We start from the raw sequence: 18,190 nt of genomic DNA, 5'->3' as shown, positions 1-18,190 counted from the left end.
AGAACAAATCTTCCCAGCCACATCCGACCATACTTTGTTCTTCAAGACTGCTGGCCCTCGATACTCACGCTGTCGTTGTTAACGTCCACGGTCGTCATATGCAGGTGGCCGTTAGCTGACTTTTTGAGCACGATGACGCTGCCAGAAATGCACCAGACCACCGTAGCTTCTCAGTTTCTTCTGAGTTTGCCTGGACATCCAACGATAATTCGTATGTTGACCGAATAGATGGATAAGTCATGGTAGTGATTTGTCGAACGAAGAGTTCAGAGGCAAATTGACTTGACGTGCAGATAGAGAGCGCTTTTTCCAACTGTGATTTAGGTAGCTACATTTTTGTGATTAACAACTGTGATTCCTAAACGAGGTTAAGAGAATATTTTATTCTAGCCAGTTACAACCCACGTCTCGGATTCAAGTGGCTTCGCTCTGGATGTGGTTGGCTTATTCTATTTTAGACGATCACTTGCTTCATTTTCTAACATTTGGAGGGTCACTCATCTGTTCTCTGTGAATACCTATGTATTTGTCTACTTAGGCTGCTCAAGAGTACCCTCCATCTTCATCACTTCCGATGGCCAATGCGCAGCACTATCCTGATGAACCTCTGCTGCCAAGCCTTGCCGATGGCCAGAACGAGAAGCCATCTCGTTCCACCTTTGCCGCATTCTTCAGACCGGTTCTCGGCATCGCAATGTGGCTTGTCTTTGGCTTCTGGGTCGTGGTTATGCTCATATCCCCCTTGGACTCTGCCGGGAATATGTACCTCGAGAATTGGACTAAAGTAGCCAGCGGGAGCATTTACGGGATCACAGGTTAATCTTTCTGATGATTTTTCGTGGATCTTGAACTTGGCCTACTAGCAAACATTATCGCCTCATGTTTGGCTCTTAAAAAACCCCCTGCAGGGAGCATATTCTTGGTGTTCAGCGGTCCGGTTCTCCTCATCGCAGTTCTTGCCATAGTAAGTCTCAACGTTGCCGGAGAGAAGGAGCTCCAATGGTAATGTCAAACCTTCAATCCTTGTACCTTTTTGTTGCTGCATTCTTTTTTTGTACAGAAATTCAATATCTCATTGCTAGGGAACATGAGATGTCAGGTACAAGTCTAGCAAACGACCAAGGTTCCGAATGCGGACATTTCCTGTCCTGGTTGGTGGACCACTCGGAGTAGTCTCGGCAGCTGAGTTCGTTGGGATTTGCCTCTTTGTTTTGTTTGCTTTGTGGGTTGTGTGTGCTTACGCCACAGACATTCTTGACCATTTATGGGAGGGGCTCCAAGCACCTTCCAACGGTAAATGGTAATGTTAATTCACTTAGTTTTTTCCATCGAGGATTAAATAGATGGCCGGTCTATCATTTGACTGCATGTGTCCAGAATCTCGAGTGTAAATGAGTTATTGGGGCATGCATCTTTTCGATTCTTATTAAACAAGGCCATTCCGCTATGTATTTGATCGTTTTCTGCAGGTTGGAGATCTTGGAACGTTCAGGACTCCACCTTGGTTCCATCGTGATGTACTGCTTGGCGTTTCTCTTCCTCCCAATTACTAGGGGATCTGTTCTTCTTCGTATCATAGACATCCCCTTTGAGCAAGCAACCCGGTATCATATCTGGCTCGGACATCTCGCAATGTGCTTCATCACTCTCCACGGGCTATGCTACATAATTATATGGGTGATGCAAGGTGTTCTGCTAGATAAAGTACGCCCCAGAACTCATGCTTTCGCTGAACTAGTTATCTTTCTTCTTCTTCTTTTCCCCTCTCCAGTCAGCTACATCTTTATCATTCCTTTGGTTTCCTGTTTAAGAAGTTAAGCACCATCTTTGCAAGTCATGACAGAACGCGAGATGAGAATGCATGCGCAAACAATCTATAGCTCCAATAAAATATCTCTTGGGAATTTGCACAATGTAGACATGTAGCCGCACTTGGTTATGCTGAAGTTCTTGATTCACGAATGACAATGTTTTATTCAGATAGTGGAGTGGACGGATGATGGTATTTCCAATCTACCTGGTGTCATCACTATTTCGGCTGGTCTGCTGATGTGGGTGACATCAATGCCTCCAGTGAGGAAGAAACAGTTCGAATTATTCTTCTACACACACCAACTCTATGCTGTCTTTGTACTCTTTTTGGCTTTGCACGTTGGAGATTTTATATTTAGTATAGCTGCTGGAGGAATCTTCCTCTTCATTATCGACCGGTTTCTGAGATTCTGCCAATCACGAAGGACTGTCGACGTAATTTCTGTGACGTGCCTCCCTTGTGGAACTGCAGAGTTGGTCTTCTCAAAGCCAGCAAGTACTAATAATTCGAGTTTTCTTTCATTCATCTGTGGATCTATCATAAATTGCTTGTACACCCTTTCCAGAAATCAAGTATATTAGTTGCTTTCCGCTGGCAATGCAGATCTGAGGTACAATGCACTGAGCTTCATCTTCCTTCAGATCAGGGAATTGTCCTGGCTTCAATGGCATCCTTTCAGTGTTTCTTCCAGTCCTTTGGCAGGGGATAACCGTATCTCCGTTCTCATGAAGGCCGTAGGGGAATGGACAGACAAATTGAAGAGCAATGTATCCGGTGAAGAAGGAGAAAGAGCACTGCCCAACCAATCTTGTTCCAAAATAAAGGCCTCTATAGAAGGCCCTTATGGGCATGAATCACCTTACCATCTGACGTACGTGTTATTATTTGGCTGGACACGTCTTCCGTAACGATGGCAAGAAGCAGTAGAGCATGAATCATACTACTAGTGATGAGTAAAACTAGGCAAATTTGGACCCTTCTCGTCTGAAGTAACATATTCAAACCTTAATGAGTGTTTCGAAATAAGTATCTAAAGTTTGTGCCAATTCAGTTTGATTTTTCACCATCGAGACCACAGATTCATCACTTTATGGCTATTTTCACCCGCTTTTCAGCAGATTCTTACTTGAACAATTTTCTCTGGTAGATATGAAAACCTCATTCTAGTAGCCGGTGGCAGTGGGATCGCTCCCTTTTTGGCCATCTTGGGTGACATGCTCCATCTCAAAAAGCAAGGGAAACCATGCTTACCAAAGAATGTCATTGTCATTTGGGCCATCAAAAAGTCCGATGAGCTTCATCTACTTTCCACTGTGGATATGGACTTGATCTGCCCTAACCTTTCAGATAGACTTAATCTTGAAGTTTGTGTTTATGTCACTCGGGAATCAGATCCTCCATTGGTAAATTTGACTTGTGCCTTCGACACACAATTTACCTCAGACCAGTGAAGTTTTCTCTACTATTCCAGTTTAATTTTACAATCTGATAGAGCTAAGTGTGGTTATGATGCAGGAGGAAGGTAACAACAGCGAGGGCTTTACCTGTTCCGTGTCTTCTCTATTAAGGGGAAGAGGCATGTCCGTTCTAGTTGGCACGGGAAACAGTATTTGGTCTGGACTTTATGTCATCTCATCCGTGATCGGGTTTGCTGTATTGATGGCCCTGCTGGACATCTTCTACATAAATCCTTTGAACATAGTCACTTGGTGGTACAGAGGCCTCCTGTTTGTAGTGTGCATGCTTGCCAGTGTAATCCTATTTGGAGGCCCTGTCATCTATTTTTGGCATCGCCTGGAAAAAACAGTTCTTGCTGCAGAGGAAGCTGAGGATGCTGAGAAGGACAACAGGCCGCAGCAGAGTGAGAGTGCCCACACAAACATAATGCAGGACAACTTCGCCCCAGAATATCGCTCTGTTTCGAGGAGTATACATTACGGAGCTAGACCGAACTTTGAAGGTATTCTTTGCCATGTCATTCGGGAGATGTTCTTTGCTTGTTTCTAGTCGAGTGATCTCATCAGTAGTTAAAGAATCGAGTACTGTTGATACTTATGCTGGACCAATGGGATCCCCTGCATTAACATATTTCGTATGACTCTGCAGAAATCTTTAAATCAGTGTCCGAGCGCTGGGGCAATGTTGATATCGGCGTGATCGTGTGCGGTCCCATGACTCTTCAGTCGAGTGTTGCCAAACAATGCAGGTCGCAGAACTTGAGGAGGGGGTCGCTTGGCCCAGTCTTCCATTTCAACAGCCATAGTTTTGATCTGTAGTTGACTTTGTTACATCTCTTCTACCTCGCCCGTGCCAAACTCGGCAGATACAATCGGGAGGATCGATAAAAGCCTATGCTAGTAATGCAAGGTACTGCAGACGATGAATGTCATCCTGACTATATTGGATCCAACGTCATCATAACTGTCACATTACGTGGTATTCAATCAACTTTTTTTTTTTTTTTCCATTGATAAGAGTTTTCCATAGGCTATTAGGGGTGTGCAACAAGAACCGCCTGGACCAGATCGGACCAATCGATTTTGGGCGATTCTCGAAGAGGGCGGTCCGGTTCCTAGTTCCAAGATGAGAATCGAACCGACTAGACCAGGCCGAGCTGATTTTGGCTAATATATTTAAAAAAATAAAAATTGAGAAAAAACCCTTTGCCCTTTTTACATTTTAGGTTTTGCTTTCCCCTCCTTTTGTTTTACCTTCCCCTTTTAGTTTTTGCTTTATGCTTTACCTTCCTTTTCCAATGAACACAAGCTGAGAAGAAGTGAAGATCCACTGAAAAAATCAAAGCTCGAGACTTTAAAAGCTGGGCATTGCAAGTTTTAAAAATTAGGAGAGCATTTTCATAATTTTTTTTTTTTGGTCCTCAAATAACAAATTACCGGTTCCACCGGACCGGACCGGACTAGTCGGTCGGTCCGGTTCTTAGTCTTAGAATTTGGGAGCCAGACCGGGAACCGATCAGTCTCATAGGCCATAACCTTCGCGTGCACAAATCTAACAACGATCATGACCATTGAATACACAAATTGAGGTAAAGATGAGGGAAATATGTTTCGAAGTGGATCAGTTTCTCCATGAGACGCATCTCTTGTTCAAGGTATAGAAAGTTCACACCAACTTCGCGATTCCTGTTACGTAAAGCACTCCCGATACTCCGCAACCCACGCATATGATCAAATCAAGGACACCGACAATAACCAAGAATCAGACGACAACATGGTTGTCCAATCTACACGCCTCGTCGAAATCCCAGAAAAAGAAAAATCTCTAAACTTTGCGACCGAAAAGGAACAAGAGTGCTTTCCTTGAGCCCAGACGAGCCCAGATTCTCTCTCTGCTATTTTTGCTAGGAGTACCCTCTTGTTTTTCATAATCATTTTAATGATATTACTGGGAATTCAGCTTCAATGGAGCTCCTTGTAGCTTAAACTCATTCGGAATCGTATACAACCTTTTTCAAATCTTTCGAGAAATCGAATTAGTATCTTTTTCTGCTCAATGGGTCAATCAAGTTCTTTTCTTTCTTGAGTAGTAAAGCCAAAGATCGCATCTTTAATCACGTCAAATGTATGAAGAAGCGTCCAATTCAAGCTCATCGTCGGCTTCAAAGACCGCAGGTGCTGCTAGGTCGTATGTGTCAAGCTCTCTATCGCTCGAGCGAGCGGGCACTTCTGTAAATATTACCCGCCCACGTAGCTGATCATATGGAGACGGACGACGTGACAACGCAAATACTTGGGTACGCATGTTGTTGAGTGGACCTGATCGCTTCTTCGTAGGATGATTCTTCCGGGATGGGACCACCCCCAACCAACCAGTAATTGCCCTGTCCTATTCCCATTTTTTGTGGACCTGGTTTCGTTGTTCACTTCTTCATCGTACCATGGTAGATCAAAAGAGGCAAGGCAAATAGAAGATCTTTTCTCAGCTTCGCTGCTAGAGACAAAATGCACCCAGTCCGGGTCGAGCGATGACTGATATGTCCTCTCCTTCATGTATCAAGAATCCTGGTGTCCATTGTCTCGGCCACAGAATGCCGAGGGGAAGACGACGCCAGCAGCTCAATCGGTGTGCATTGCAACGGGATATGGTTTCTTCTGGGAGGCGATGCTAAGATTGTGATGTGAGTGGTTTGAATTCTCCTAACTGATGTATGCCGAGCCAAACTGCTTAATCTTGTTTGGTTCCACATAATTTGGACTTGGAGGTGTCCTCGAATTCCCCGTGAGATTATATATATCTATGGTTTTAGCCTAGGCTGCTTCAGAATTCCCTCCATCCCTCATATCTCTTCACATGGCTAAGACGCACTCTGCTCATGAGCCTCTGCTGCTCAACCATGCCGATGTCAAGAACCCACCTCGTTTCGCGCCCTCTGCATTCGTCAAATGGGTTCTTAACATCGCGATGTGGCTCCTCTTCATTTTCTGGGTTGCGATCATATTTGCTTCCCCCTCGGAGTCCGCTGAGAAGTTTACAAGAAATTGGACTAGAGCAGCCAGTGGAAGCATATATGGCTTTTCAGGTTCAGCTTTTGCTCTCCCTCACCCTGTCTTCATATAGTTAGCAGTCATTGTCCCCTTATATTGGCACTTAAGCCCTGAGACAGTTAAAACCCTGCAGGAAGCTTATTCTTGGTATACAGCGGCCCAATTCTAGCTGTTGCATTTCTTGCCATAGCAAGTCTGATCATTGCTGGGGAGAAAGAGCTCCAATTGTATGTTGAATCAAACCTCCAGTCATTGTTTTGGTTGTCTGTGCATTTTTGTCGTGCAAATTTGATTTCTCGCTGCCACTGAACTTGAGATCACAGGAAGAAGACTAGCAAATACCCAAGGTTTCGATTACGGACGTTTCCCATCCTGGTTGATGGACCATTTGGAGTAGTCTCAGCAGCTGAGTTTATCGGGATTTGCTTATTTGTTGTGTTTTTCTTCTGGGCTGTTTATGGTTATACCCTGCAGAATCTCAACTTGTTACCCGAGCTCCAAGTACCTTCTGAATTGAAAGGGTATTACTCTTTCTTCACTCTAATTCATGATCAGGCTTTCCCCATTGACCTAAATTGAAGCTTAAATGAACTGAGGCCAGTGTATCATTTGAATTTATGCATCAAGATCTTAACTATAATTATTGTATGCAGCTTTTTGATTCTTCTAACAAAAGCCTTTCCACTGAGTATTTCATCATTCTTTGCAGCATAGTGATGCTGGAACTTTCTGGACTTCGTTTTGGTTCCATTGGACTGTACTTCTTGGCGTTTCTCTTCCTTCCGATTACTAGAGGATCTGTTCTTCTCAGTATCATTGACGTCCCGTTTGAGCAAGCAACTCGATATCATGTCTGGCTTGGACATCTCACAATGTTTGTCTTCACCCTCCATGGGCTATTCTACTTAATCGCATGGGGTCTGCAAGGTCGCCTGCTACATGAAGTGAGCCCTCATACTGCACTTTTGCTAAATGCCTGACTGTTCCTTTTTCTTGTTTTTCAGTTTTCCTTAGTTAGCTTTACTTTCATGTCATTCTCAGTTCAGTATATTGAAAGAAGCCCTCAAGCATGGTAGCTTGACATATTGAACAACAACTGATTTTAAAACAATAGATATGGTTTCTGCAACTCAATAATTGAAGGGACCAGGTCCAGAATGACAGGGCCAATTACTCTGCAGATCATATTAAATCTTAAAATGACATGAAAAGTAAAGATTGTGATCTGATATCAATGTTCCCCAATCTTAAAATCTTGCTAAATCTACTGCTTAACTTTTGTAGCTACAAGATACTTTCCAAGTATTGTAGCTTCTGTACCTTTCCTCTAATGAATGGGCAAGGCTCCAGCTTTGCATTCGATATCCTGTTTAAGAAGTTACGCATCATCTCAACAAGATATGGGAATGTTAGCGCAAACATTCTCTAGCTTTTAGAAAATGTCTTATGTGATTCAGGTCCATGGCAACTCTTTTTCCTGGAAACTTTTCACATGTACCAAACTTGATTATGCTGAAATTCATATTCCTGACTAAAAGTGTTTTGTTCAGATGCTGGAGTGGAAAGATTATGGTGTTGCTAATCTACCTGGGGTTATCAGCCTTTTGGCTGGTCTACTGATGTGGGTGACATCATTGTCTCCAGTGAGGAAGAAGCAATTTGAATTGTTCTTCTACACGCACCAACTCTACATTGTCTTTGTCATCTTTTTGGCTCTGCACGTTGGAGATTTTGTTTTCAGTATAGCTGCTGGAGGAATCTTCCTCTTTGTGATTGACCGGTTTCTGAGATTCTGCCAATCACGAAGGACTGTGGATGTTATTTCAGCAATGTGTCTGCCTTGTGGAACTGTAGAATTGGTCTTTTCAAAGCCAGCAAGTAATAATTGTTCTTGTGCTCTTTTATCTTGCCAATTGTTATTACGTTCTGTTGGTTGTACCCTCTTCAAGAATGTTCTATTAACTAAATTACTGTTCCTATCTCATCACAGATCTACAGTACAATGCCCTGAGTTTCATATTCCTTCAGATTAGGGAATTATCTTGGCTTCAATGGCATCCTTTCAGCGTTTCTTCTAGTCCTTTGGCTGGGAAGAATCATGTCTCTGTCCTCATAAAGGTCTTAGGGGAATGGACAGCAAAATTGAGGAGCAATGTATCGGACAAGTCTAGTGCTGAAGGAGAAAAAGAACTACTCAACCAATTTTGTTCCAACATTACAGCCTCTGTTGAAGGGCCTTACGGGCATGAATTACCTTACCATCTGACGTACGAGCTAAGATTTTGCTAGTCCATTTTTCATACTTGACGGTGAAAGAATAATAATGCGTGAAGCATGCCGGTAGTGATGAGTAAAACTACATGGATTTTGACCACTCTCAGTTTGAAAGAATACCATTCTGACTCTGATTACTTCTCCAAAGTTAGGAAGTATCTTAAGTTCGTTCAGTTTGATCTCATTGGTAAAAGCTTGCTGATTTGAATTTTTTCCATCTTGTCTTACTTGAGTATTTTCTCTGGTAGATACGAAAACCTCATCCTAGTCGCTGGAGGCATTGGGATATCCCCCTTTTTGGCTATCTTGAGTGATATACTTCATCTTACAAAGGAAGGAAAACCATGCCTCCCCAAGAATGTATTAGTCATTTGGGCCATCAAAAAGTCAGATGAGCTCCCTATACTTTTCACTCTCGATGCGGAGTCGATCTGCCCTAACTTTTCCGAGAAACTAAATCTTGAAGCCTATGTTTATGTCACTCGGGAATCAGATCCTCCTCTGGTAAATTTCATTTGGGTCTTTGACATACAACTTGCCTCAGATCAGTTAACTTCTCTGCTAGTGCTTTTCAATTTTTTAAATCATGCAGTACTGAGTATTATTATTATGCAGGAAGAAGGTAAATTTTACAAGGGCATTAGCTCTTCCGTATCTCCTCCATCCAAGGGAAGCCACATGTCTGTTCTAGTTGGCACCGGAAACCGTGTGTGGTCTGGGGTTTATGTTATCTTGTCCGTGGTCGGCTTTGCCATATTGATGGCCCTGCTGGACATCTTCTACATAAACCCTATGAACATAGTCTCATGGTGGTATAAAGGCCTCTTGTTTGTAGGATGCATGATTGCCAGTGTAATTATATTTGGAGGCCCTGTCATCTATCTGTGGCATCTCTGGGAAAAAAGAATTCTAAATGCGGAAGAAGCTGCAGATGGCAGGAAGGATGACGTGTTGCAGCACAGTGCCAGTGTTAATATGGCGCAGGACAACTTAGTCCCAAAAGATCATGCTATTTCGAGGAGAATGTATTATGGCGCTAGACCGAACTTTGAAGGTACTCTTTGCCATGTCATTCCATAAATAATATTCTTTGGTTGTTTTAAGTTGAGTGACCTTTGTTGGTGTTATGCGGGGGAACAATGTGAATCCCTTGTATTGATTTCTTTGTGCGACTCTGCGCAGAAATTTTTACGTCTGTGTCCGAGCGCTGGGGCAATGTTGACATCGGCATAATCGTGTGTGGTCCTGAGACTCTTCAGTCGAGTGTTGCCAGAGAATGCAGGTCGCAGAACTTAAGGAGGGGGTCACTTCAGCCAGTCTTCCATTTCAACAGCCATAGTTTCGATCTGTAGCTACTTTGCTATCGCTCTTCAGTTGCACCTGTGCCAAACTTGGAAGATCCAATTAGAAGCATTGATAAGCCTACACTACTGATGCAATATATTGTGAATATAATACTAATCATATAGGATCAGATATCACTGTGATGTCAAATAAGGCGGTATTCCGTCACCTAGGTAGATGAATAGTGTGCTCTGGATCTAATATGTGAGGCACACCCAGATGTATATTGATGGATATTGTTCCCCTAAAGTGCTGATTATGTATAATAGTGCTTTTAGCCTATGGAAATTCACCTTCAATGGACATGTTTAGTTAAATCTGGCACATTCTGATAAATGCATTTGAACGGTCAATCATTCACTTCTGGCAGTGTAGTCTTCAATGGCAATGCCAAACCAAGATTACTGGGTCATCTCAATTGGATCATTCACTTCACCAAATGATTGACAAAGGGCCTGTTTGGAAACTAGCCAAACAATGTTTATTTCTATTCTTTTATTTTCGGGAGTAGTCTTGGAATAAAATCGCTTTTTGTGAAATTTTTGTTCCCAAGAACAGATTTGGAGTATAATCAATAATTAAAAAAAAAAATTGATCTTTTGTTCCCGGGAACAATTCTAGAATCAAGTCTACCTATTTTGTCTTTTTCCCCCTCTTTCTTTTTGTTCTTCTTTCCTCTCTCTTGTTCTCCAAGTGCTGCTGCCGCTACCATTGCTATATGCCGCCATCGCCACCCACCGCCGCCAGTCGTCGGCGAGCTCGTCAGAGGCTCAGCCCAATCATGGCTGGGTGAGATTGAGTCCCGCCGATGACTGGGCAAGCTCGGCCTCGCTAGATCTGAGTGAAGCAACTTGCCTAGCCAAGGCTCGGTCGAGTAACGGCTCGGATGATGAGGCATGGTCTCGCCGAGAGCCAGTGACGCTCCGGTGAGGTTGTCGGCCCTTGTTTGGCCGGTCACCAGTCATCCCAAGGCCGGCGACCGACCACCTTGAAGAAGAAGAAAGGGAGAATAAATGAAAAAAAAAAAGGAAAAATAATAAAATTATTTAAAAAGTAAAAAGTGATTTGAAGTAGGAATTGAAATTTTGCTATATATATAATACATATTTAATTTTGTATTTTAATTTATTATTTAGTACTTTAATTTATAGTTTATACTATAGTTTATTATTTACTATATAATAAATTTGATTAGTTAATATTTTATTACTTAGTATAAATATAATTAATCAATAGAATTTCTATGATTTGATAAAATTTTAGAATGGAATAGAATTCTAAATTCGAATTCTTTTGAAATTGAAAACATAATAAAATAAAATATTATTTATTCACTCATAAGAAGATAATTATATCGGTGAGTGGTCCATGAGAATTCAATATCAAATTTACACTCATCTAAAAAGGTAAATGAAAAAGAATTAGAATAAAAAATTTATGTAATTACCAAACCCATTTATGTTATTTTTCTATTCTAGAATAAAAAATTTTGTGCAATTACCAAACGTATTTTTGCTCATAAATTATTCTCGAAAATAGAATCAAAATAAATTATTTATGATTAAAAATTGTTTTCGAACGAATGATTATCAAACATGCCCATAGTCACCAATGCTGAAACTACAACCTCTAGGAATCAAAGAGGCCAACCCTGTTCGCTTTTGCCCAATTGTGGGGACGATGACCGAAAGTATGTGTTCTTTGAGGTCACAAGAGCATTGTGCAGTAGACATAAAACGTGACCGTGAGGCGGGTCGCTTGGACAAAGGGCCAAAGGAGCCAACCACTTGAACAGATGAACTATGAGTTGCAAGGGGATGTTGAATTTTGAACAGTGTTGCAAGTGGGAGGCCTGGCCAGGGGAGGAGAAAGACCACCTAAAAGTATCCACTAATTGGGTGTATGATTTCACAAGTGGGATCTAGTTTATTTGGGAAACTTGTCTTCTTTCGGACATTAATATACACAGAACACCTAAAAGCATTCACTAATTGGACAGGTGTACGATTTCAGAAATCTTGATTAAGATAATCCGTTCAAGATTTTCAGATAATTTCACGCATGTAGATTTTGGATATTTTAATGTGTTTGATGACCTTTGTTTATATCAATTCAGCCATCACTACTGAGAAAGAGCACAGCATACGACGGCTAGAATCCATCTCTAAATCTCAAAAAGCAGTCGTCCCACTAAACTCAATTAGCCACAGGGGATTGCCGATCGCTTGATGCCACCTACAAGCTAGGGACGGACATCACCCAATTATGGACGATGGCCGACAAACCCATTACCAAAAATGGGAATTAGCAATGGCGTTGCCGTCTAGAACCCACTAGAGAAAATTTTCTTCTTCTTCTCCCCCAAATAGAAGAAAATGAAAATTTTAAATAAGGACATAAAATACCCTCATTTTTTCAAATAAAAATTCAAAATGGACATTATTTCAAATAAGAATATGAAGTGTCTTTATTTTTTTAAATAAGAGTTTGAAGTGACCTTATTTCAAATAAATGCCCGAAATATTTATGTTAATCTCAACGAATGACTTAAATCCATGGGATGTGGAAGGAAATTTTCTATTTTTTTTTATTTGAAGGATCATTACCACTTAGATCCTTTTTTGGAACTAATATGATCACTTCAAGTTTTATATCATATTTTATTTAAAATAAGGTTTGGTTTTAAATTTTTTATTTGGGAGAATGAAACTATTTCGTATCTTTATTTTGGAAATTTCCTGGAAGAAGTCGGGGTCTCCTTCATGTACTTAAAGGGGGGACAAAAGACTAAAGAGTGGCGTTACCCGTCGTCGAAGAAAATCAATGAATTAGGTGCAATTTTCCCAGAGCGGATCAGAACTCGTGGCGTCTTCAAAGGTCAAGCAAGCGGGCCCCACTCTCCCGATCCCTTTGTCTTCCTCCAAGATCAAGCGGCTCCAGGAGCCCTGATGTTCCCACCGCCCAACACCTCTTTTTGATCAGACGCCCCGGAGTCGGTTTGGAAGCGCCACGCCCACTCCAGAGGATGGCCGCCGGATGAATCTACGCGCTCCTCCGTAGTCAGTCGGTTCCTCCCCTTACCCACCACGCGCTGCCCAGAAGCTGGAATTTTGCCCACTGATTCAGCAGTGGAAGTCCTTGTTCCAGTCCTCCCTCACCCCCCACCCCCGTCCCGTCGTCGAAAAGCTCAGCTTTTTCAGAAGAAAGAAGAAGGGAGAAAAACGGGGACGAGCCCTTAACTTTTTGAGCGGAGAAGGAATCGAAAAGAGCTTCCTTTGCGCCCGGGTTTTCCTTCTCTTTCTCGCCGGGAAATTCGGTCCCCATCTCGAAAGATTCCTTTTTGCGTTCTGGGTAGGCGTGATCTCGTCTTGGCGGTTTAGTTTCAGTAGTTGATTTGAGTTTGAGTTTGTGTTTCGTGTGATGGGTATTTAGTTGTTCGGCGATTCCGATTTCAGGGATGCTTTCCCCATAGGAGCTGCGCGGATGATCAGGGTGTCGCCATGAGGTAATTGCTTTCTCTTGCCGGTTGTGGTTGGTTCAATGCAAACGATCCGTCTCGTGCTTGTTGTGGGTGTCTGAGGTGTTGCCCGTTGCTTTTATCTTCCCGGCATACTTGGTTAGTTGCTGAGAAGGGTTCTTCCCATGTTGAGGCAAATTAGGTTTCTTTAGCTTATCTTATTCCCATATAGGATGCAGCTTGATGTAAGGGATGCCGGACATTTGCTTTCAATCTTTAACTGAGGATATAATGCTTATTGTCGGGATAAATTCTGCCTTCTTAAATGGGGAAAGGAGTTAAGCCTATGCTAATTATTGGATGCTGCTGCAGTTTTTGTAGTTTAAATCCTACCTTTTGTTACTGCTGGCTCTAAAATGATAGGGGCACATACTGTGAGAGTAGATGAGTTTTGAGATATCAGTTTAGTGCTGTGTAAAAGGTTCCCTAATCTCTGATGTTCTTCTTCATCTCTGACTGGGACTTGCCACTGAATGGTTTTGATCAGATTTCCCTAATTGAGGTGTAGCATTTAGATCTGAATATTACTACCTACAGTCACATAACATGTTATCTCTATAAACGGAGGAAGCCCAGGATATCTGTGGTTTGGTGAGCTGCGTTGGAGAGTAGATGGCTCATCATCTCCCCCCCCCTTCTCTTTTTTCTTCCCTCTTCCAGTGTCTGGTTGATTTAAATAGTTGACCATGTCTTTTAATTCTTGTATTTGTCCTTTGAAGGATCTTACGGTGACAATTTGTAATGATGTGTAATGGGTAATGGTGGTTTCTTGACATTTCAGTGGCTTAAAGCGAATGCTAGTGTTTTTTCTTATTGGGACAGGAGATCTCTGTCCTTTTTTTAAGACCTAACAAAATATTTTGTGAGACAAGATTCCTGAAACAACGTACTCAAGTCTTTTTTCCTTGACAGTTGTGTCCGTAAAATGTAGTGGTTTTTCCTTCAATTGTTATCTTATATATGGAACAATCTACAGGGAGAATCTATATCCGATTGTCTATGCTAGTGTGTTATCAAGTCATATCTGATGTGGAAATTTAATTAATTCCAAATCCAAATAACTCACTCTAGTCTCTTCCTGCCCCTTTATTGGACCAATAGTAAGAATTAAATGAAGCTTCAGTTTGGAAATTGCAGATGGGTAAATGAGCTGTACCTATCAGGGTTCTCCTCAAAGTAAGCATTTTTGTGAGTTTGTATGAGTTTTGATATGTTTCCCACTGGAGTGATTTGCTTCATCTTTTGTTATTGGTACTGTTATTTTGATGAGGGAACTTTCCATCTTAGGACTAGCTGCAGTCCCATGCCCCCGATTAGTGTGTATTTTCTTCTTCCGCTTCTTTCACCAATTTGTGATCAATGTAAAGGAGAAATCGCCATCAAGTTGTCCATCAGAACACCTATCCATTCTATGCCAGCCTCTCTTTTTTGGCTTAAAATTAGGATCGGAAGATTATTAAGTTGTAAGATGGGAAATTCAAATCGTAGTGAAACTGCCTAAAGATCATGTTTCATGCTTTCAAGTGTTACCTATTCTTTTGAGTTGATAAGTGCAATGTTTTTAGACAATTTCTTCCCTATACTCCATCACATGAACAGTATCAAATTGTCCATTCTAGATAACCTGTAATTGGATATTAATAACATTCTTTTTCTGGCTTTTGAAAATTAATATCTTTTCTGAAAATAGCAGGATGATTTGATCTTAGAAGGGGTAATTGATGGCTAATCCAAATTCATCGAATTCACTGGTCTCTTTTGGTTCATTGGAACAAAGGGGAGCAGATATGGCAGATGCTAACTTGGCACTTCAACCTCCTCTGGGTCGCCAAAACCGGAGTAGCTCTGATGGTCCAGTAGCTATCCTTTGGGACATCGAGAATTGCCCTGTTCCCAGTGATGTCCGTCCTGAAGATGTAGCTGGTAATATAAGAATGGCTTTGCGTGTGCATCCCATAATTAATGGGGCTGTCATGATGTTCTCTGCCTATGGAGATTTCAATGCTTTCCCAAGGCGTCTAAGAGAAGGCTGCCAAAGAACTGGTGTAAAACTCGTCGATGTTCCAAATGGGAGGAAAGATGCTGCTGATAAGGCTATCTTGGTTGACATGTTCCTGTTTGCACTAGACAATCCTCCACCATCTTCTATAATGCTTATCTCTGGAGATGTTGATTTTGCCCCTGCTCTCCACATACTCGGGCAACGTGGATACACCATAGTCCTTGTTATTCCTTCTAATGTAGGTGTTTCTTCTGCTCTCAGTAATGCTGGTAAGTTTGTGTGGGACTGGCCTAGTGTAGCACGTGGAGAAGGGTTTGTTCCCCCGGCCAAGACTATAACAGCCCCACGTGGAGGACATTGTGACATCACAGGCTACTTCATGGGGTGTCACATCACCGAAAACCAGGACTGTACTAATGAGGAGGAAGCAATTGTGTACAGGGGGATTTCACAGAGCTACTGCAACTCAAGAGACTTTTCATTAATAGCACAGTCCTTATCCGAGTACAACAGCACAACCTTTGCAATGCCTTCTTTTGCTTCAACATCAAGATCCCATAGCCTTCCAACTGGTTTGAATGAAGTTATGGCTGGAGGACCGAGTTCTTTAGCTGATCAAAATGATCCGACTTTGTGGGTACAGCCTGGGGATCTGAACGGACTAAAAGGGCAGCTTGTGAAGTTGATAGAACTTTCCGGAGGATGTTTGCCTCTGACCCGTGTGCCTGCGGAGTATCAAAAGGCTTTTGGTAGGCCTCTCTATGTGTCAGAATATGGTGTATATAAGCTTGTGAATCTTTTCAAGAAGATGAATGACGTAATTGCTGTGGAGGGAAAAGGCCAAAAGAAGTTTGTCTATCTCCGCAACTGGAAGGTGGGACCCAGTGCACCTGCTACGGTTTTGACAAAGAAAGATAAGAAAGGAAAAGGGCCTCAGGAAGAGACTGATGCCATTGCGGGTGTCGGCTCTTCAGACGAGTTATCAGATGAAGAGCAACTGGAATGTGAAGAGAGGAGCGTCCAAGGAAAGACTAGCGACAGAAGCGGTTCTCCATGTGACCTCGATGCTCGAGGTCTCGAGCAGTTCAAGCATGAGCTGCAAGAGATTCTAGTCAGCTATTCATGTCGCATTTTCTTGGGTTGTTTCGAGGCAATATACGAACAACGTTATAAGAGACCGCTGGATTACCAAAAGTTTGGTGTGGATGGGCTGGAGGAGCTTTTCAAAAAGTTGGGGGATGTGGTGACCTTGCATGAAGAACCTATAAGTAAGAGGAAATTCCTAGCGGCGGCTGGTTGCTAGAAGAACAAGATGCCTGTCAAAACTCTTGTAAACTACATTAGTTTTAAGTTAATTGAAGCATGCTTACGATCATGAAATAGCCTCCTTTTGTTTTCATTTTTCCTTTTTGGTCCTTGGGTCATCCGAAAGTTGCATAAAGGACGACAAGAGCTTGGACCACGCCTGTTTTTTCTGTTCAACGTGCGTCCCGCATGGATCGAAGTTTGCATTTTAGAACCACCATGCAAAGCTCTACTGTGTTGTCTCCTTGACTAATAATCTGTCAATGAAGGTTGCATTTTCATTTAGATTATCGAGCAATATGATATTCCTGTGGCGCGAGTCGTGTTTTGCTTCAAGAATGGAAGACGGCATATGTGGTAGGACCCGTGTGGATGCGTGCCTTTGGAAATGCGACTCTGTTTTAGGTGACATTTCCAGGGTAAGGGCAGGATGGTTTTTACGGGCGGGGCTTGTTTGGCGATGCTTGCAATGCACTCAACTCCGGGAAAGCACATCATTTTCAGCGATCTCAAGGGCTTTGGCGTGCAAGATATCACTCTCTTTAACGGAATGATATCTCCTGTTTGTGCAGGTGACAAGGCATCGCGCTCAAGGAATATAAAGAGCAGCTATGCTGGCTCTTCGTTTTAGCTTATTATAGCTTTAACGCATGTGGGTTTCTCTATGTTCCTGAAAAGACATGATAATGACGACTTTCTAGTTTCTACTGAACAGAGAGAGGGGGGGAGAGAGATGGGCAAGTTTCACTTTTTATGGTAAATTTGATCTGAGGGAGGGATTTAGACTGCATGCTAACATTTGTGCAAGTTAGTGATGCTTTTTCATTCAGGTTGGCTTAAATTTGCAAATATTATTGCCCTGCAAACTTCAAAGTGGATATCCACACGAAACCTGCAACACGTGTAAAATATGTATGCTTTTATAGCACAGGGATTCGGCTCACCAATGCACTATCTTTGTGCCCTTTTAGAACGCGATGTCGTAGTTGCCATGGCCCCACGCTAAGGAGATTAGACATAAAACTGGAAAAATCAGAAAGTAATAGGCGAATGGTGAGGAAACACTTGCACGCCATGGCTTTCTCTTGAGCATCATCGACCGTAAATTGAATGGACGACGTTTCTCGAGTGTTAAAAACGGTAAAAGTGCAAGACGTTTTGATAATGATCGTGCGGAAGGACGAGGTGATAGCTTAGTTGATGTTCGAAAAAGGAACGAAGATCCCTTGTCGTGGTCATGTCCCTTGCCCTTCTATTTCATGTGCTTTTACGGTTTTGACGAAGGCCTATGGCGGTTCAGTCAATAAAGAGCTCGATCGTTCATCGAGGACTTTATGATCCTTTGTAGGTCGGGACATTCTGTATATAAAACGATGATAAAGTGTTCATCAATATGACAGCATCCCAGATAGAGAAATGCTGTTAAGAGG

The 18,190-nt window shown here is 42.2% G+C and overlaps 3 protein-coding genes across 6 annotated transcripts; all 3 read left to right on the top strand.

The window, feature by feature from the left end:
* The first annotated feature begins 353 nt into the window (after nucleotides 1-353).
* Nucleotides 354-4,270, top strand: LOC104418727 (ferric reduction oxidase 7, chloroplastic). 2 transcript variants are annotated; one of them, XM_010030158.3, is made up of 10 exons: nucleotides 354-438; nucleotides 539-815; nucleotides 909-1,002; nucleotides 1,100-1,300; nucleotides 1,470-1,704; nucleotides 1,981-2,308; nucleotides 2,417-2,684; nucleotides 2,961-3,216; nucleotides 3,329-3,773; nucleotides 3,920-4,270. In XM_010030158.3, exons 2-10 carry the CDS (start codon nucleotides 575-577, stop codon nucleotides 4,087-4,089), a joined length of 2,238 nt encoding a protein of 745 aa, XP_010028460.1. In that variant the 5' UTR covers nucleotides 354-438; nucleotides 539-574; the 3' UTR covers nucleotides 4,090-4,270. The 2 variants fall into 2 exon arrangements, with proteins under 2 accessions (XP_010028460.1, XP_010028459.1); XM_010030157.3 differs by lacking the exon at nucleotides 354-438 and having other exon boundaries at nucleotides 446-815.
* A 1,464-nt stretch (nucleotides 4,271-5,734) lies between these two features.
* Nucleotides 5,735-10,255, top strand: LOC104418729 (ferric reduction oxidase 7, chloroplastic). Its single transcript, XM_010030159.3, has 9 exons — nucleotides 5,735-6,353; nucleotides 6,452-6,545; nucleotides 6,642-6,839; nucleotides 7,028-7,262; nucleotides 7,869-8,196; nucleotides 8,309-8,585; nucleotides 8,841-9,096; nucleotides 9,208-9,646; nucleotides 9,775-10,255. Exons 1-9 carry the CDS (start codon nucleotides 6,125-6,127, stop codon nucleotides 9,942-9,944), a joined length of 2,226 nt encoding a protein of 741 aa, XP_010028461.2. The 5' UTR covers nucleotides 5,735-6,124; the 3' UTR covers nucleotides 9,945-10,255.
* Nucleotides 10,256-12,750: 2,495 nt separating this feature from the next.
* Nucleotides 12,751-17,589, top strand: LOC104418725. 3 transcript variants are annotated; one of them, XM_039301782.1, is made up of 6 exons: nucleotides 12,751-13,287; nucleotides 13,392-13,441; nucleotides 15,147-16,427; nucleotides 17,249-17,269; nucleotides 17,349-17,399; nucleotides 17,437-17,589. In XM_039301782.1, the coding sequence occupies exons 3-5, from the start codon at nucleotides 15,175-15,177 to the stop codon at nucleotides 17,389-17,391; spliced, it is 1,317 nt and encodes a 438-aa protein (XP_039157716.1). In that variant the 5' UTR covers nucleotides 12,751-13,287; nucleotides 13,392-13,441; nucleotides 15,147-15,174; the 3' UTR covers nucleotides 17,392-17,399; nucleotides 17,437-17,589. The 3 variants fall into 3 exon arrangements, with proteins under 3 accessions (XP_039157716.1, XP_010028456.1, XP_010028457.1); XM_010030154.3 differs by lacking the exons at nucleotides 17,249-17,269; nucleotides 17,349-17,399; nucleotides 17,437-17,589 and having other exon boundaries at nucleotides 12,754-13,287; nucleotides 15,147-17,045; XM_010030155.3 differs by lacking the exons at nucleotides 17,249-17,269; nucleotides 17,349-17,399; nucleotides 17,437-17,589 and having other exon boundaries at nucleotides 12,754-13,287; nucleotides 15,144-17,045.
* Nucleotides 17,590-18,190: the final 601 nt, after the last annotated feature.

This window comes from Eucalyptus grandis, chromosome 9, assembly GCF_016545825.1.
Source record: "Eucalyptus grandis isolate ANBG69807.140 chromosome 9, ASM1654582v1, whole genome shotgun sequence".
Classification (NCBI taxonomy): domain Eukaryota; kingdom Viridiplantae; phylum Streptophyta; class Magnoliopsida; order Myrtales; family Myrtaceae; genus Eucalyptus; species Eucalyptus grandis.
This window is presented reverse-complemented; position numbering and strand designations above follow the sequence as displayed.